Here is a 20,685-nt window from a genome sequence, read left to right as displayed (position 1 = left end):
TCTGCTTGATTTTTTCCTCTTTCCTCGGAGAAACCAAATGCTTGCTCCAAAGTTTTTTTTGAGCTCGTTCATATATACAGCAGGAGTTGATGTACAAATACAATTCAAGTGACAAGAAGCTGTGCATGTCGAGTTGTTACGAGATCACAAAAACCCTAAGCTCCCCTCTATCGCCTCTGGTGATTCGTGTATCAGCATCGAGATAGGTAACCTCAAATTCACCAGTTCCCGTGTTAGATGGGGGCCTCAAGGCATCTGGAATTCTAGGCACATCTAAAGGTGGAAGTTGTGATAGGTTCCCAGTTGTTTTTACAGTTGTTTTCTCAAATGTTATTTTGATATTTGATGTTCCTGGGCATTATCACAATCAATTGTTATGGCATTTACACAAAATGTAATGGAGTAATGAATGCCAGATGATAAGGATAACAGTATAAGAATTAGGTTCATTAAGAACCACCAACCTATGAGTTCAAACTTGTGGGCTAATGTAGCAGTCACTTCAACAGGTGGAAATGGCCATGGAGCTCCCAATTCAAGTTCTACTATATTATCAAAATCTTTACTCAGGACATCAATGCGTTGAAAAACCTGACATCAAAATACTACTTCTGAGACAGAAGAAGAATAATGAACTCAAATTTCTCTGGGTAGAATAGCTTTTGTGATCTTTAAATTCTAAACAAAGAGATGGAAGAATGCAATTACAATGATGCACGATAGAGTTATTCTAAATATTTTCCAGTAAATTAGGAATTATCAATGTAGGAAAAATTAGAAATCCGCATGCATTCTTTAAGGGGAGGATGACATTTATATATATCACAATAGAGTAGGTTTGATAAAATCCATTGCGGTGATGGGTCTGTTGCATAAAATTTACAAATAATAATAATAATCCACTGCTAAAGAGCAAATAGTTAATATGTATTATACATGATAAAAGTTGGATAGTTGAGACTGATAAGGGAGTTCAAATACCCCTAAAACCTGCATGGCAACATTTTGGCTATAGTGAAGTGTTAGTCTGAACTTATGGATTTCGTCATGGAATATTGTGAATAGTACAGACTCATTAAGAGAGAATCCAATAATCTCTTGAGTAAGAAAGTACTCAACATTTTTTCATAAATTTTTTCTTGCCTAAAAATTTATCAAAGACTGCATGTATTTATACTAGAGAAAGGGTAATTATCTAGAAGTTAATTAACTACCTCCTTGTCCTTATCTAGACTTATCCTCCCCAATATATATGTCCATATTTAACACATTGTTTTACACATAAATACATACCGACCTATTCTCCCCAATACACTTATCCAACCACTTAACACATCATTTGTTCTCCCTAATATACCATAATATTACTCATAACATGGAGCATCAAGATGTTTCTCTACCATCAGTAGTAAGGATTCCAAAGAATTACATATCAAACAGATTCTCCCCTCATGTGATTCATGACATACAAAGACAACTTCAGTTTTTTTATTTGACTTTTGCCAGCTCTCACCATTGACTTCACTCGATTCACAGCATATAAAAAGAAGATTAAGACTATGATGAGGACAACAGCTCAAATATTAGAGCTCGTCCAATTTGAAGTCAGTGTCTCTCCAACCTAGTCCTGGTAATTTCATTTACTTCATTTGGATCTAGAGTACACTTTTCTTGTTTATTTCATGCATTTTTGCAAGTGTCAATATTTTGAATTGAAGAAAGTAGACAAAAGAAAAGGAAATGGAAGGATGTCTACCCTCCTTGCACTTATTTAAACAAAAATAATTAGTAGTTAATAAAATGAAGATATGGTAACATCTGTCTCTTTCCTTTAACACTTTAATCTTTTATTCCTCCAAATTAGGAGATATGAAAGTGCTTAAAATTTTAAAAGGAAAACTTTTTATTTTATCCTTACTATTTAATTTCATTTTCTATTGATAGAGGGTATTACTGACTATTTTCCCAAAGTACTTTATTGTTTCCTTTATAAAACTAAACCAACCAAAATATTACAACAATCCCTTCCTTTCTTTTATTTTTTCAAATTTTAATCATCCATAGTATTTTATCCTTTCATTCACAATCTTTTTTTACTTGCAATTAGACAGAGAGATCTCTCTACTAATAGAATCATATGACTCCATGTCCAAATAATGACAAGAACCAAAAACAGGGTTGAACGCAAATGATCCTCACTTTCGAAGAATTATAATAGACATCCAAAACCACAGTCTAAGGTTATCATGCATAATGACAACAATAAAAGTCCTATAAATGCTAAGAAGACAGAGTACAGAGATGATAGTGTTCTTACCAGCAATATTTGGCAGCATCAGCCTCAAGTCAGAAAAAAAGATCTTACATATGGGAAATCAAGTTTTATGAAAATTCTAGGTTTTGCAGTCATAGTTGAGAGGTAGCACCTTTTTACATAGTATAATATCAAAAGAAAAAGAGAACCAAACAATCCTATATTTTGTAACAATGACAACATGAAATTCACATGAAAGAGACAATAATATACAATTATGCAACCCTGAGTTTCTGTTGGTTTGGACTAAAAAGGTCGCAAAATGATGCAGAATTTTTCTGGGTTTTATTAAGGGAACACTCAAATACAAATTTATGGCTAAAATAAGCAAAATATTCTAGTAATATTCAAAAATCTTCAAATAAACTCATACACATTTTTTAGGTTCAAATACACACTGAACTTTTAATTTATGTTCGAATAAACCCTTTATTGGATGGAAAGAAAATGTCCGTGAACATATATGTTAACTCTGTTAATCAAGTGTACATGGGGAAGGTGATGTAGTATTCTTTTTACACGTGGCAGTTAACGTGTCAGCTTAAACTCTTTCATTTGAGCCTTGAAATTGTCTACAGGCCCTTATTGCTTCCAGTCACCTATAGGTCATCTGGATATAGTAAGATGATCAATTATTAGGAAGTAGTAATTGTCTTCCCTTGAAATTGTACAAAAGCCCTTAAGGACAAATTGCTAAGTTTCTTAGCAACCATATAGTGCCTGGGCCAGGTTTCAAACTGTCTACAAACCCTATATTTAACCATTGCTAATTTTTCAGGAACATGTCGTCTTCCCTTGAAATGGTCTACAAACCCTTCATTTCTCCACATCAAGAACATAAACGTAGCATATGATTCCAAATACTCTGAAGTGCTCTATTACTAGTTTTTTACCAAAATAAGCTTCAAACGAAGTCATGTTCTTCAAGGCTTTAGTGGGCAGCCAATTCAATATGTACACAGCAGTACCATTTGCTTCACCCCAGAATTTCTTTGCGTTTTTTTCTATACAGCAAACATCTAGCCACTTACAGGATGCTCCTATTCTTTCATTCACTCACCCCATTTTGTTGAGGGGTGTAGTGGACTGTTAGTTGGTGATGAACACTAGTATTCTCATAAAAATTATCAACCCTCTTGTTTGTATTTTCAGATTCATTATCAGACCTAACAACCTAGATTCTCATCCCACTTTGATTTCCAACCAAATGACTTAGGAAATAAACCAAGCGCATCATTTAAGATCATCTGTGAAAATTAGAAAGTACTTGCTTCCATTTAAGGAACAAATATTCATTGTACCACACTTTTTCATGTGTACAAATTGCTGCTTGTTTGAGGCTCTCCAAGTTTTACCCTTTCAGAAAGGGCAGCCTACTCTACCTACCTGTTTCAGAGATTCCATGTATCCAAAACTTTCTCCTCTGCAGGCATGTTTTGGAGTAAATCTTTATAAAACAAACTTTTAAGGGACTGCAAGTGGCAATGCTCAATCTTTTAATGAGATAGTGTCATCCTCATGACATTTACTGCATGAGCATTATCTAGATTTAGAGAGGAATATCTATTTCTTTCATCCCAACTTTCTTCAATTTAGTACCATTAGTATCATTTATAGTGCAAAACATATTATCAAATACCAAATTAAAGCTTTTTTGAAGGATATCATTTATAGTGCCATTAGTATCATTCAGAATACTTTTTTGAAGGATTTGGTCCACACTCAACAAATTAAAGCTTTTTTGAAGGATATCATTTATAGTGCCATTAGTATCATTCAGAATACTTTTTTGAAGGATTTGGTCCACACTCAACAAATTAAAGCTTAAGCACAAAAGAATATCAATAGAAGGTTTTAGTACCTTTTTAAGTGGTCACAGCTACGTATCCTCTTCTTTCCACCTCTAAATACTTTTCATTTCCTATCTTCATTCTTGAGTTGTATGAGGCGTCAAGAATCTTGGATGTGCCTCAGTCAGGACTCGTGAGATGGCTACAGCCACTGTCAATCAGCAAAGTCTCACCGCAAAAAGCTAGTTGAGTAGCAAGTGCCAAAAACAATTTCTCCAGATTATCAACAACATGAGTTTTTCGTTTCTTATTGATTTTGAACTTGCAGACCTTCTCAACATGTCCAAATTCCTTGCAAGACCTACACTGCACTCCAAGTTTGTACCAACAATACTTCTCTAACTGATTAATCTCTTTGCAGTTTGGGTATGGATGAAATTTTCCTCTTTAACTCTTATTAAGATCATCTTTGGTTGTTATTTCTTGTTTGTTGTCTTCTTAAAGAATGCTTTCATTTTAACTTACATGTCACAACGTGAGCATATCAATCCAATTATATTTTCGGCAATATGTTTCTTCTTTGTCAGTGAAAAGATTTTATCCTTCCATGGATCCTTCGATTTGCATTCTGGGAATATCAAAAATGTGCCAACTTTGAGCTCTAAGCTAAATGCATATGGTTGTCGATGTTTGCACTGATTGGATTCTTGTTTCCCTATCACTAAATCTGATACGATGTGCAAGCAATATACTTTTAGCCATAACAGGCATGTGAACTTTCTAACTGCTTCCTAGCAATATTTGACTTTAATATGTTACTCTCCATCTCTGTTTGTAACAAGTGTAGAACATAATAGATGTTGAAGAATTCATAATGTGAACAGTCACCTGAAAGAAATACATGAGCACTGTCATTTATCTCTATCCAACTACAACCCGGTTGCTTCTTGACCCTCTTCTCTTTCATTTTGTACCAAATTCTCTCGGCATCTTCAATTCTTCCACAAGTCAAATACATTTCTGACAAAATTAGGTAGACGCCTGAGTTATCAGGCTCTACTTCTAAAACCTTCTCTCCAGCAATCTCACCCAACTCCATCTTATTGTGTATTCTACAGGCTCCCAGCAAAGCTCCCCAAACACTTGCAGGAATTTCGATTCCATCAGCTCTCATGTCATCTAAAACATGCATTGCCTCATCTATGAGTCCAAATCTCCCCAATAAATCAACAATGCACGTATAATGCTCAGTTGTTGGTTGAAGAAGACATTTGTTTTTCATATAATCGAAGTAAAATTTGCCCTTTGCCACCAAACCTACATGACTACAGGCAGACAGAACTCCAATAAAGGTAATTTGATTTGGTTTAACATTTGCTGGTCTCATTTGCTCAAATATTTCCAAAGCTTTTTCAGCATTTCCATGGTGAGCAAATCCACAGATTATAGAATTCCAAGAAATGACATCATGGTGTGGCATGGATGAAAATTCAACCAACGCAGAGTGTACATTTCCACATCTCGCATACATTGTGACCATTGCATTAGAAACAGCTGTGAAATGATTGAATCCCATTTTAATTGCCAGTGTGTGAGTTTGTCTTCCAAGTCGTAAGGATGGCAAGCATGAACAGATTGTAAGAACACTAGTAAATGTAGCTTCATCAGGGAATGGACCAGACTCTCTCATTCTGAGAAAAAATTTCACACCTTCTTCCCCATGGTTATTTTCTCCTAATCCAAATATTATAACATTCCACATGGTGGCATCTCGGGCGGGCATCATTTCAAAGAGCTTAATGGCGCTTCCAACGTCACCTATTTCAAAATATCCAACAATCAAATTTGTCCACGACACAACATCACCATATGGGCTTTTCTCTAGAAATGCATGAGCCTCATGCATTTGGCCATTTCTTATCAGTCTTAGCAGGATAGAATTCCAAGTCTTTTGACATTTATGAGGCATTTCCATGAAATACCTCATACCATCACTAACTTGTCTACAATTTACCAACCCACCTATAAATAGCTTCCAAGACTCAAAATCCCGTTTGGGCATTTGTTGAAACAAAAGTTTTGCTGGGTCAACATGCCCATTTTCTAAATATCCAACTATCATGGCATTCCAAGCTTGAATATCCTTTATGGGCATGTCTTCAAACAGATGTCGAGCTTCAATAATCCGTCCAGCTCTTGCAAGTCCTGAAATCATAATTGTCCAAGAAACAACATCTCGAACACTCATTTTCCTAAAATAATCTTCAGCCAAATCAAGTTTCCCACATTTCACAAGCCCCCCTATCACCAAGTTCCATGAAATCACATCTCTCAGGGGACTCTCATCAAACATCTGAACAGCCTCCTCAATCAATCCATTCCGGACATAACCTGAAACCATTGAGTTCCACGACACAACATCTCTAACTGCCATACCATTAAAGATTACCTTTGCAGCATCCACATCACCACCCTGCATCAACCCCATAATCAGAGTATTGTAGGAAAAAATATCACGCTGCGGCATCTGATGGAACAAGGACATTGCCCTGTCAAGTTGCTTGTTTTGGAAGTAGCCATGAAGCATGGCGTTCCATGTGACGATGTTTCTTTGAGGCATTTCATCAAATAGCTTCTGGGCTTCCTGAATCAAACCACTTCTCATGTAGCTTGAGATCTTTGAATTTAGAGGCTTTAGATTTAGATGGGCTGCAGATGCCTCGTCTTGAGGGAGAAAATTTGAGCTGCTGAAAGAAACTGCTCTGATGACCTTTGAGGATGCAGCATACTCCATCAGTTTCTTTCCAAGAGTTGGCAAAGGAATAAATTACATATTTGATCCTAAATTACATGTATTATTTACTTAGTCTTTGACTTCTATAAAGTATGAACTTAACATTTTAATTAATTTTCAATAAGCCTTTAATATCTTACTACATTCTCAATTAACATTTCCGGGGAGTTTAATTATTACTCCTCAAACGAAAATATAATATAATTACCAAGGGATAATTCTATATCAATATTCCTTTTTTTTCCTTCATTCTCCCTAAGACCGATGGTGATAGTGGTCCTTGCAGGCAATGGAACAAATTAATGCTATGTGATAAATTTTACGAGCTTGGATACAAACAATGATATCTTAGTACATTCTTAGCGCTAGATTTCATACCAAAGGGTAAAAGAACATAACAGCTGTCAAAAGCCTTACTCATGGCTCTGATCTGCAAAGAGAGAGAGAGAGGGAGAGAGAAATAACAGAGAAAGAGAGAAATTGATTGCTGGAGGTAAATAGATTTTGTTTCATGCTTTCATTCATAGAGATCTGGACTATTTATAAGCTACAAATGGCGGAGAAAATAAGTGGGAGAGGGGAGCGGGAAACTCCAGGCGTGTCTGGAGGTTGCAATGGCCGAACAGCCTGCAGATAAGAATCTCTTTCAGTCGGTTTTTCTATTTCACCAACCCTAACCATAATCGGTTACACGGTAAAGGTCTCTTTTGCCCCTGCATACATATTACCCATTTTACCCTTTCTTTTGTAGTAAACCGCCAGAGGCTTCAGTGGTTTCTTGACAATACACTCTCCCTGAGCATTAACCTTGTCCTCAAGGTTAAGATGTGGAAACTGTTGTTGTATATGCTCATAATCTTCCCAAATACATTCTTCTAATGAAGTGTCGTCCCACTGTATCAGAACTTGTTTTACAGGCAGTGTTTCTTGTAGGATGACCTTGTGTTGTAGTATTTGTTAGGGTTGAACACTGGGTACGTCTTCTCCTGTCTTGCCTAATAAGTTCTCTATCACCATGTCTCCTCCTTCAATATATTTCTTGAGATGTGATACATGAAACACCAAGTAGATTTGAGAGGAAGGGGGCAGCTGAAGCTTGTAAGCTACTTCTGCTCCCCTGCGAATCCTTTGTTTTCCTGTTTATATCCTTCTGTTGGCAACCGGTTGTTCTCAACAGACATAATTTTTTTTAAAAAAAAAACTCCTAATTCAGTTTAAAATGAACAAAACTAGGTTTGTTATAAACTTCCCTTTCAATTCAGAAAAAATCTAAAAGTATGTTTTCTAATTTTCTTATCACTAGAAAATGAAGGACGTTTTATTCCACGACAGTTTAGTTTGGAACAAATTAGCATAGAAATGAATTCCAATTCTATGTTAATCTGTTTATATATATATGTATAATATCCATTATATATTATTTTTACACAATTTGTCATGCAACATTTATTTTTTTGATAAAAAAAGTAATATTAAATAGGAGGAAAAGAGATAGATAACAGAAATAGGGAATAAGACATCCTCCAAAAAAGAGAAACAACGGAAAGAAAAAGCACATGTGAAACACCACTACACCCTTATCCTATAGAAATGATACAGTCCCAATTTCGATGGAGCTCCAGGATGCCACTCTCCTGGAAATAACCATGAACTTTAGCCCAAAAGTGAGACCATGAACGAAACAGTCGCAATAAGCTCGTAGGAGGACATGGACCGATCGTGAAAGATCTTATTATTTCTTGCAAGCCAAATGCACCAGAGTCAGACAAAAATAGCCCCTTCAGTGGTTGCTTTCCTCACACCCACCCCCTATAAGCATGAATTCATAGGCACTCAACAATAGGGGGCACGACCTAGATGATGTCAAACTTATTCATAAGATCCACCCACATTCTCCAAGTCATGGAGCAGTAATAAGAATAAATGGGAATGAGTCACACCATCTCTGAAGCATATAACACATACATCAAGGGAGAAGGCACGGTGGGGGCACTGGACTTGAATCAGATCATTAGTTTTGAGCTTCTGGTTAATAGTAGTCTAAGAAAAAACCTTCACTTTTGAAGGAACTCTAGCTTTCCAAAATGCTTTGGCAATGTGAAATTTTATGTCACTGGGTTTTGTTATGAGATGAGTATAGAAGGATTTGCAAATGAATAAGCCAGAAGATTTAAGGATCCAAATTCAGCTATCATGGAAATTCTACTTCTGCCTAATTTTCCATCACCATAAGGTGTCAATTTATAGGAAACATACAACCAAATTCTAACAAAATTCTAACAACTTTATGAGAAGGAGGAATAACAAAATTTGTTATACCTCACCAACTTTATGATTACCTCCACTAGGCTAGTAACAACAAAAAATAAAAACTGAATTGATTCTTTCATTTTCTACACTCTCCCTCAATCTAGTTTACGTATATGTTGACTAAATCTAGATTGAATGTTATGTCATCAAAGATCCTTTTTGGTAGAGCCTTTGTTAGGATGTCTGCAATCTGTTGACTAGTTGGAATGTGCATAAGTGTTATAGTCCTATTTTCTAACTTCTCTTTGATAAAGTGAGGATCAATCTCCACATGTTTAGTTATGTCATGATGTACATGATTCTTAACCATACTGATGGTTGATTGATTATTACACCAAACTTTCATACAAATGTTGTTAGGAACCTTTATTTCGACAAGTATCCTTCTTAGCCACATACCTTCACATATACCATGAGCAAGTGCCCTAAACTCAGATTCTGCACTACTACGAGATACAACTGACTGTTTCTTACTACGTCAGGTGACCAGGTTTCCTCAAACATAGGTACAATACCCTGATGTAGACCGTTTGTCGTTTATTGAGTCTGCCCAATCTACATAAGCGTAGATTTCAACATCTCTTTTCACTGTCTTTTGAAAAAACAATCATTATCCTAAAGTCATCTTTAGGTATCTTACAATTCAATATACCGCTTTCATGTGTTCTTCAGTTGACTGATTCATGAATTGACTTACTGTACTTACTGCAAAACTGATGTCGGGTATTGTATGTGCTAGGTAGATGAGCTTCCCAACTAGTTTTTGATACCTTTCTCTATCAATTGTTTTATCACTGATTTCATATCCAAGTTTGATGGTTAGATCCATAGGAGTGTCAGCAGGCTTACTTCCTAGCATCTCAGTCTCCTTCAGAAGATGCAGAACATACTTTCGTTGAGATACTAAAATTTCTTTCTTGGATCTAGCCACCTCCATTCCGATGAAGTACTTTAGTACTCCGAGACCTTTAATTTCAAACTCTTTGGCTAAGAATTCTTTGAGCTTCTGAATCTTCTCAATATAATCTCCTGTAAAGATGATATCATCTACATATACAATCAAGATAGCTTTCTTACCTGAGATACAATGTTTGACAAATAGTGTATGATCAAACTGACATTGCTCATATATTTCCCGTTTTACTGCTCTTGTGAATCTATCAAACCATGCCCTTGGAAATTGCTTTAGAACATAGAGTAACTTTTTCAGCTTGTATACTTTCCGAGGACTATCTGCTAGTTCAAATCCTAGTAGTATGTCCATATACACTTCTTCCTCTAGATCACTATTAAGAAATGCATTCTTCACATCTAGCTGACAGAGTGGCAAATTAAGATTAGAGGCGAGTGAGAGAAATACCCGAATTATATTATATTTGGCTACTAAAGCAAATGTCTTTTGATAGTCTATTCTATATGACTGAGTGTAGCTTTTGGCGGCTAGTCGAGCCTTATACCGATTCACACTTCCATCTGGATTGTATTTAGTTGTGAAGACCCACTTGCACCCCATTTGATATTTCCCTAGAGCTAGATCAATTAATTTCCATGTTCCGTTCTTTTCAAGTGCCTTAATTTCCTCTTGAACAGCCATCCTCCATTCAGGTATTTTCAAAGGTTCATGGATTGTTTTAAACTTTGATGAGCAACTGTCTAACCTGCACACAAAAGCACGATGTTCTGAAGATAACTTGTTTAATGAAATATAGTCTTTTAGAGAATATTTGGTGCATGTCCGAGTCCCTTTTCTCAAAACAATAGGTATGTCAATGTCAGTATCTGTAGTAGGAATAGAATTCTCATTACCTGTCAATTTCTGGGCATCAGGATCAATGGTGGATTCATGGCAAGGGTTAGATGATTCAGGTGTCTTCCCTTTGTTTCTTCTAATATAGACACATAACTTACTAGTTGCAGGTACTGTGTTCTCTGTAACTAGCTTTGGTTCAGGTTTTTTATGTTTATGTGAGGTTGTAGGTTTAAGCTCCAGAGAGAGTTTATCTGGTGGATGGTGACTCTGTGGATATAGAGGAGGTATGCTTACATCCCACAACTGATATTTCTGAGTAAATATCTCCTCCTGAATATCAGTTGTTGAGTAAAATGGTTGGTTTTCAAAAAATGTGACATCCATTGTGTTATAAAATCAACGAATTTCCGAAACTAAACATTTGTATCCTTTTTTATTAGCAGAGTATCCAACAAATATGCATTTAAGGGCCCTTGGGTCAAGTTTCTCACAGAGATGAGTGTGAATATGAACATATGTTGAACAACCAAAGACTTTGAGTGGTAATGTGTTTAAGATATGAGATTCAGAAAAGGTTTGTGAAAGAATGGTGTAAGATGATTGGAACTTTAGGACACGGGAGGGCATCCGGTTTATCAAGTAGCAGTGAGAACAGCCTCCCCAGAAAAATTTTGGTACATGAGTGGTGAACATGATTGATCTAACTATCTCAAAAATGTGTCTATTTTTCCTCTCGGCTATGCCGTTTTGTTGTGGGGTATGTGCATAAGAGCTTTGGTGAATAATACCATGTTCAGTAAAATCTTTCTCAAGGGTGGCTTCAAAGTATTCACAAGAATTGTCGGATTTCAATACTTGGATGATAGCATGAAATTGTATTTGGATCATTGTATGGAATTTTTTAAAGAGATGTCCAACTTAAAATTTTTCTTTCATAAGAAACACCTAGGTAATTCTTGTATGATCATCAATAAATGATACAAACTACCTAGTTCCGGTGATGTTGGTGACCCTGAAAAGTCCCCATACATCACTATGAATAAATACAAATGGTTTTGAGGGTTTGTATGGTAGACTAGGAAATGAATTTCGAACATACTTCGAAAATTGGTATACTTCACACTGAAATGAAATAGGATCTTTTTCTTTGAATAGTAAGGGGAACAACTTTTTCAATACATGAAATTTAAATATCCTACTTTATAGTGTCACAACATAATATCATGGTCATTATTTGCAGAACCAGAGTTTGCACATACTGCATTGTGAATTTGTCTTCTAGAAGCATTGATTTGAAGCATTAATTTGAACTTCGAACAAACTTAGAAAATTGGCATACTTCACACTGAAATGAAATAGGATCTTTTTCTTTGAATAGTAAGAGAACAACTTTTTCAGATACACGAAATTCAAATGTCCTATTTTATACTACCACAACATAATATCATGGTCATTATTTGCAGAAATAGAGTTTGCACATACTGCATTGTGAGTTTGTCTTCTAGAAATATTGATTTGAACTTTGAACATGCTTAAAAAATTGGCATACTTCACATTGAAATGAAATAGGATTTTTTTCTTTGAATAGCAAGGGGAACAATCTTTTTAGATACACGAAATTTAAATGTCCTACTTTATAGTGCCACAACATAATATCATGGTCATTATTTGCAAAAACAGAGTTTGCATATATTGCATTGTGAGTTTGTCTTCTCGAAGCATTGATTTGAAGCAAGTATAGTTCTGAGCTCATCCTAGCATTATCAATCATCCTTCCCGAATCCAAGTCCTGAAATTCACACATGTTAGAGACAAACTTGGTAGCACAATTTAAATCTTCACATAACTTGCTTACTGATAACAAATTACAATCCAGATTTGGAATATGAAGGACTGAGCAGAGAGTCAAATTTGGAGACAAATTTACAGAACCCGTTCCTGCCACTTTTGAGAGGGACCCATCAGTAATTTTGATTGAATAATCTTCTTTACACTTGCTGTATTTTTGAAATATTGAGGCATCTCCAGTCATATGATCAGATGCTCCTAAATCTACAACCCAAACCTGCCCTTTTTCTGAGTAAGCAGACAAACCAAAAATATTACCTTTGTGTGCCACTGAAGCACTGACCGAGTAACTTTTCTGGGACAGCATGCGCTAGAGAGCTTCCAACTGTTCAGGACTAAAGAGACTTCTCTCCACAGTAGCAAGTGAATTTCTTCAGTAGTCACGTGATTTCCCTGGTGCTTGTTTGAGTTTTCTGGCTTGAAGAGCTTCTAATCATTCGGCTTGCCATGAAGCTTCAAACACTTTTCGCGTGTGTGCCTAAGCTTCAAACACTTTTCGCGTGTGTGCCTAAGCTTCCTACAATGGTCACACCAGGGTCTCATCTTCTTCGTATGAGCATCCAGTTCTCAAGTTGTGAGCGCAAAGGAATTTATGGTCTGGTGGGTGAGTTCGGCGTCTCCCAGCATGAACTTCCTTCGGCTTTCTTCTCGCCGAATCTCAGAGAAGGCCTCACAAAGACGCGGCAATGGCTTGATACTCAGCACGCATCCCCGAACCTCATCGAGGTTTTTGTTTAATCCCAAAAGAAATTTGAAGACTCCCTTCTGTTCAACAATCGATTTGAAGACTTTCGCATTTTCGAAACAGCTCCATCGATGCTCTTCGAAGATATCCAATTGCTGCCAGCTGCGGGTCAAAACATTATAATATTGGACTACGCTTAACTCACCTCACCGAAGATCGTGAAGAGTCGATTCTATCTCAAAGATGACAGAGGTGTTCTCCTTGTTGGAGTAAAATTCCTGAGCCGCTTCCCAAATCTCATGTGTGGTCTCATAGAGAAGGAAATTCTCTTTGATATCTGGAGTCGTTGAAGTTATGAGCTATGACTTGACCATGCTGTTTTCGATCTTCCATGTACGAGCCTTCAGGTCAGCCGCGGGAGGAGGTATGAGTTCGCCAGTGAGATACTCGTCGCGCCCCTTACCTCGGATGAACAGCAGAACGAACGACGACCATTGAAGGTAATTATTGCCTTTTAGTTTGTGTCCTGTGATAAAGGACGAAGACATTTCATCCACACCGTTGTTGATGGATATGTGATGATAGGAACCCAAGGAGACCTCGGGTAGAGAAGACGGAAGCTTACCTGTGGCCATTTGTGACTTCGACAAAGCAAGAATGATTCACTTGGATCAGATATGCTCTGCTACCATGAAGTTTTAAAGAATGGAAATTCTACTTCTGCCTAATTTTTCCATCAGCATAAGGTGTCAATTTATAGGAAACATGCAACCAAATTCTAACAAAAACCTAACAAAATTCTAACAACTTTATGGGAATGAGGAATAACAAAATCTGTTATACCTCACCAACTTTGTGATTACCTCCGCTAGACTAAACACTAGGTTCATAACAACAAAAAATAAAAACTGAATTAATTCTTTTATTTTCTACAGGTTGCATGGTCATGTATATAGGTTTAAGTAAATTCAATAAAGTTGTCAAATTGGCAGTCTCTTTATCAAATAGGTTTCGATTGAAGTGAAAAGTTCCAAGATAGGTTGTTACCAATGTTAATGATGAAGCTTGAGATGCAAGTACTATGTCTAGTAGATAACTACCAAAGCCTCGAGAATTTGGTGGCTAAGATCTGGTCCCCCAACCACAAATCTTCCCTGAAAAGTGTCCTAGAGCCATTTCCCACTTGAATACAAGTGAGTGGGTAAAACAATGGATGGGTTTGGGAAATGAATTTTCAGGGACTTCAATGACTCGTGGTTCTACTAGCAAGAGCTTCCCACGCATCCCTATCACTTCCGTAGATACCGTATATCACCTTATGTCATAGAGAGTTTGCTTCACAAGGAAAGTGTCATAGTCATTTCGTCAATAGGGATAAATTCCTTCATCTATGATTCCCGATATCCAGATGATGTAAACATGGATGGCTTGTACTATTCAAGCAACCAACCAAGCCAAGAAAAGAATCGGCCAATAAAGAGTCCAAAATTCTATTAAAATCCGAGAGTAACACATGGGAAAATCTTCCCCACCCTTGAGAGATTTTTCCCACTCAGAGAGATTTTTCTCTCAAGAAGAAAAGTTTCCTTTTCTTCTCCATATCTTTCTCAAATGATAAAAAAGAAACCAAGATCAAGGAATTTCAAAAATCTAATCCAAGTTGAATCCAATCATATCATTCTAAGTTTCTAAGCCAAGATCATATATTTCAAAAAAGAAGTAAAATCAACATGTGGGAAATCAAATGCATTAAACACAAGATCATGGTGGGATACTTCTTTCCAAAAAAAAAAGGATATTAAATCAAAAACATTTAATTCACAAGATCATGGATAACATCATGGACGAATTCCCAAGATCATGGCAAGATTCACTTATTTTCCTATATGAAAATAATCAAGAAATCTTCCAAAGATCTTCACTAAATTAAGAGATCTTCTAGAGATCTTCTTTAAATTAAGAAATTCTCAAAAAGATTTCTTTAAAATTAAGAAATTATCTAGAGATCTTCTCATATTTTAAGTTCATATCATATTTAATTCAAAAATCTTTTCATGGACGATAACATCTCAACAATATTGGAAAGAAATCTTATTTAATTCAAGATAGGCAACCATATCTATATTAATTATTATTATTTTCTTAATTGTGTAATTTATTATTTTTCTAGAAAAACGATTGTAATTAATTAGGAGATTTTCTTTTCTTGCATTTTACTTAACCTACAACTATAAATATATCTCAAGAATTGTATTCAAGACTCAAGTTTGAAGATAATAAAATTCAAAACTTTCTAACTTTTCAACAAATGATGTTTTTTTCAATCTTCTTGTTAAGTGGAGAATTGATGTTTATTTATCAAGATCTTTCTTATGGCATTCTAATCAACTCATTTATTCATATTACCTTAATTCCAATCACAGTTGATTGTAGATTAAGTCGAATGTGTTTATCCAGGAATTAAGTTTTTTGTGCTAATTTGTATTGCGAGTTTTTTATCACATTGTTGATTATGGGTTCCGCATCACCAGACCCCTATTATACTTGAATTGACAATAAATCTCCCATCTAACTAAGTATCTCGACGCTCATCTCCCTCACTCTCCCCCCCCCCCCTCTCCCCCTCCCCCGCCCCCAAAAAAAAAATTTATTCTAACATTGATCATCTCAATTATCTCAAAATGAATCCTAAACAAGCAGAGATAATAGAGTGGTATACTAGTTAGACAAGTGTTTGTCCAGATTACCCTTCCCCCTAAAGAGAAAAGACCCCTCCTCCAACTCTAAAGACGCTAGGCAACCTTCATCTTTATCTCCCCCAAAGAAGTCTTCCAACTCGGGTTACCTCTTAAAGGAACTCCGAAGTATGTAATGGCCATGAAAGCTTCCCACATCCGATCAAATCCACTAAGAAGTTAACAAGGTCATTATCTACGTTTGTCCCAACTAGACCACTTTTCCCATGTCGATTTCCAACCCTAAGACATACTCGAATACATGGATGATTGTTAGAGCGTTTAATATAGATTGATTATCATGCTCCAGGAATAAAATTGTATCATCCACAGGACACATCTACATTCTGAAGTCCAACTCTCAACCCCTTTACTACTCCCCTCTCGAATGCCCTAGTCAACATGCTGCTTAAAGTATCCACAAATAGAGTGAAAAGAAAAAGGGACAAGGGATCGCCTTGTCTAAGCCTTCTAGAGGATCTAAACCAATCACGGGGTTTCCCATTAACCATCACAGTAAAAGAGCCAGAGGATGGGCACCCTTGGATCCATCTTCTCCATCTTTGCCCCTTTTCTTTTGAGTAAAGCAAATTGAAGATAAATGGTGAAGGAGATAGAAGAAGAAGAAGAATTAACTATTTTTTTATTTTTTTTTTTAAGTTTGATTTACTTTCATTTTTTTCTAATTCAAACAAGTTTAAGCTTTTTCAGTTTTTTCTATTTAAAACTAACAGAGTTAGTGTGTTTTTGAAACAACCTCAAAATTTCGGGGAACTCATTTGTAATAAAAAGAACATGTAAAAAGAATTCATTTTTCAATGTATACTTCACACTTTTTATTTCACAAAAAAATTTAAAAAAATATTTAAAATTAAAATGTAATATTCACTATAGTTCATTGAACTAAATTGGGTACTTGTCCTATAAAATATGATAACTCACTTGAACAATAATTTATATACATACTATAAGATATATATCATTATAGTTTTTATCATCCTAGTATATTGCATGATCATTCCAATTTTTAAAATATTTATACAATGAATATCAAGGACAATATAGCTTTTATCATTTATATGAATTTAACAAGAATAAGGAAGAGGAGGAGGAGGAGGAGGAGGAGGAGGAAGAAGAGGAGGAGGGAATAAAAGTACTTTGCTTAGAAATATGGAATTTATTTCCCAATTCCACTGAATTTCATGCAATTCTGAATGAACTATATCAAATCCTTACGGAATTCATTCGGAAATGAATTTCGTAGTTTGAAATAATTCTGTAATTTAAAATATTGGTTTTGAAATTATTCCACAAAATTTTGTGGAACTCATTTGTTGTCAACACACACTAAGTGTTTCAGTTTCCGAAGCCCATAGTTAAGGCAGTATTATGTCAACATAAAACTTAGAAGTAAAGAATAACATGATAATTACTAGATATGATTACCACACCTGCCCCAAAGTTATTGGAAGTAACCTTCCAGTGGGAGGTCCAGGACGGCTTCCACCTAGAGTGCGGGAGGAGAAAGCGCTGCTGTATATGAGTTTCCATCTTCCTTGCAGCTTGTCGAGATCAACTGTGAGGTCCACTGGCCCACCAACAGCTTCTAACTCTTTTGCAGACGCATCTGCTTTTTGTAGATCATCTATACTTGCAGCAAGACCTCTATTAAGTCCGGAAACAGCACTCTACATTTGATTGACTCATATATGTCAAAGCACTACCAAATTAGACCATAGTAAAAATACTAGAACAACCACTGCCAGATTGCATGCCAGCAAGTTTAATTTCACGTTTTATATTTCTAAAAGTGTTCAGTACTGTATCTATATTTCTAATGAAGAGAATTAACGAAAAAAAATTTGCCAGAGCATGAAAAGATCGATAAACAAGATATCAGGTCTTAAAAAATTAGTATATATCAAGGTAAGTAGAGAACCCTTTTTTCTTGAGAAGAAGGGTCTGTATTAAGCTTCTTTTTTTGAGAAGAAAGGTCTGTAGTAAGTAGGAAGATAAAGCGCTAATTGTTTGGACACATAATATTTGTAGAAAACTGTTTTGAGTTTTTATTTTCTAAACACAAATTGTTTTGATACAGAAATACGTATCATTGTTGAAAACGAAAGCAATACGAAAAAGTTAATACTAAAAATATTAGATGAGTTTGAAAGGAAATATATTCTTTTCAAACTCAAGCTATGATTTGACAATCATTTTTCGCATCTTGTTTTCATTTGCAACAACCATACATATTTGTGGTATAAAATATATGTACATTTAGAAAAACAGTTTACTTCAACTATACAGGACCTTGAATCCTAGAAATCCGCTTGTAATGATGCAGCAATAGCAAAAGATGACAAATACCTCAAAAAGGCCAAAACTTCTTTAATGTCAAAAGCAAAGAGTAGTTGCAGTGAAATAGATACATTGGTAGGATTCGAAAGGCCTAAATCTAAACCCTAACCTCATATACACTCTTATATGGCAAAGGTTAGAAGTTTTTAAGATAGGTACCACATCTTCCAAATCCAAAGGTGATAGGCAACAGAATCCATGCTTCATCAGTCTTTCTTTTTTTTATTCCACAGGGTAGGAATTCAAATAGAAAACAATTTCATACTAGAAAAGATCCTAGATGAAATTTTACTCACTTCTCCCTCATGTAAAGCTGAATCTGCATTGTCCATACAACCATAAAAGTCCAAAATTCAACTAAACCCAACAGCCCCAATCCACAATCATCAAGAAGCAATAAAGGCAAAGCATACCCAATTTCCAATTTTATCAGGGTAGACGAGCAAATGAGTTCAAAACCTAAGTTCGTTATTGGATAAGCGTATAATCAAGCCCAAGAGAGCGAAATGCCAATTATCTAAGAAACTCACCAATAACTTTACTTTCAAAGAGGCAACGAATTGGCTCTTGTCGCCATCAGGTTGAGATGGAGGTGGGTCAATAACGGAAACCTCATCTACAGCCGATCTCAAGGAAAAAATTTTCTTCCCATGACATCTGCTACTTACTTTTAAGTCACTCCATCCGTGAATTTTTCCAGGAACCATACAACCAAAAGAGCGAGAAGAAGATGGTGAATTAAGTGAAGTGTGAGCAGACAAGAGCTTTGGGGAATGAAGAAGAAATCCTACAGAAGCCATAGCTTGCGAGTGCATGTTTTCAGTTCTCGCCAGTGGGGAGAAATACAACAAGCACCAGTCGTATGACGATAAAAGGTTTTATGCACATCTTCGTAGAATCTTCTCTCGCGGTTGCGAACCAGACAGAAAAACTCACGGTTGTGAGTCGACAGTCTATGGTCCTGTTTGATTGTCGTGGACTTGTTTGCATAGCTTTCTTTTTTCTTTTTTTTTTTTTTTTCCTTTTGTCAAAAATTATTCCTGGAATATAGATATTAAAAAAAAATTAATAAATATTTTTTCTGCTTAATTCTCTCCATTGAAACATAATATAAATATAATATTTAGATTGAGACCTAATTTAAGACAAAATTAAGAGTATACCAATTTTTTTTATAAATTTATATCAAATATACTAAAATTATAAAAGAATTTTGTGTAGATTATAAGATAAGAGTGTCTGAGAAGTAATTAAGTTATTGTTGAATCGAAATTATTGCTCGAATACTAAGACAATGAATAATTCAGTGAATTAGATTTTTCGAGATATCAACATTTTATGCAACTACCCAATAATAATAAACTAACAAGAATCTAAATCATAAGCAATAATGAATAATATAGTGAAATAGATTCAGTTAATTGTATGTGTCAAACTTGAGTTTATAAATATTCTGTTGTTAGCTTATACTTATGTCATATTTCTTAAATTAACAACTTGATATTTCTACTATTTTCTACAATCTCTTATAAAAACTAGTTATTTTGGTTGTATAGGACACTACATACTTATATTTTCATAATACAATTTTTTTTATAATCTTACCTTAATTTCTCTTTAAAAAACCAAGAAAATAGAAAAAATATTTAATACTTCTTATCTCAAAAGAGTTGACTTACAAATAAAATTCACTTAATGATTAGATTGAAACTCGATAATAAAATTAAGAATATTTCTTTAATTTTCGAATAGATCTCTCAAAAAGTTGTTTGAATGACAAAGATGAAGAACATTTAAAAAGATATATAATGAAAAGAACTTTAAACATAAATGACATGTCATATTTGCATCCAAAAAAAAAAAATCGTATTTTAAAATTGCAGGTGTGATGCATGTGATTCTTTTAGAGTCATGATTTTTATCATAATTGAAATGGTATATCATTTTGTACAAGAAGATGGAATAACATTTGAATTAAAGTATGTTGCTCGTACATATTTCTTATTGAATTATCAAAAGCTTTAAGTACAAGTACATTAAAAATTTAAATATAAAAATTACAAATATGAATGAATAAGAAAAGAGAACATGGTAGAAACTA

The 20,685-nt window shown here is 35.1% G+C and overlaps 1 protein-coding gene across 1 annotated transcript; it reads right to left on the bottom strand.

Annotated features, from left to right (window-relative positions):
* Positions 1-464: 464 nt before the first annotated feature.
* LOC110815856 (uncharacterized) lies at positions 465-19,569 on the bottom strand. The gene is made up of 4 exons (XM_088215261.1): positions 19,115-19,569; positions 17,678-17,914; positions 4,176-6,874; positions 465-591 (listed from the first exon to the last, which is right to left on the bottom strand). The coding sequence occupies exons 1-3, from the start codon at positions 19,397-19,399 to the stop codon at positions 4,859-4,861; spliced, it is 2,538 nt and encodes an 845-aa protein (XP_088071387.1). The 5' UTR covers positions 19,400-19,569; the 3' UTR covers positions 465-591; positions 4,176-4,858.
* Between the last annotated feature and the right edge of the window lie 1,116 nt (positions 19,570-20,685).

This window comes from Carica papaya, chromosome 3 (assembly GCF_054855325.1).
Source record: "Carica papaya isolate Zhongbai chromosome 3, ASM5485532v1, whole genome shotgun sequence".
In the NCBI taxonomy this organism is placed as follows: Eukaryota; Viridiplantae; Streptophyta; class Magnoliopsida; order Brassicales; family Caricaceae; genus Carica; species Carica papaya.
Note: the sequence above shows the minus strand (reverse complement) of the source record. Positions and strands in the feature narration are given on the sequence as shown.

Excerpts from the sequence above, each read along its gene's own strand:
- LOC110815856 (XM_088215261.1), bottom strand. The coding sequence starts at position 19,399 with ATGCACTCGCAAGCTATGGCTTCTGTAGGATTTCTTCTTCATTCCCCA. Across the intron at positions 17,915-19,114 it reads CTTTGAAAGTAAAGTTATTG|AGTGCTGTTTCCGGACTTAA; the intron begins GTGAGTTTCTTA and ends AATCAAATGTAG. Across the intron at positions 6,875-17,677 it reads TTCCAATAACTTTGGGGCAG|GTCATCAGAGCAGTTTCTTT; the intron begins GTGTGGTAATCA and ends GCATCCTCAAAG.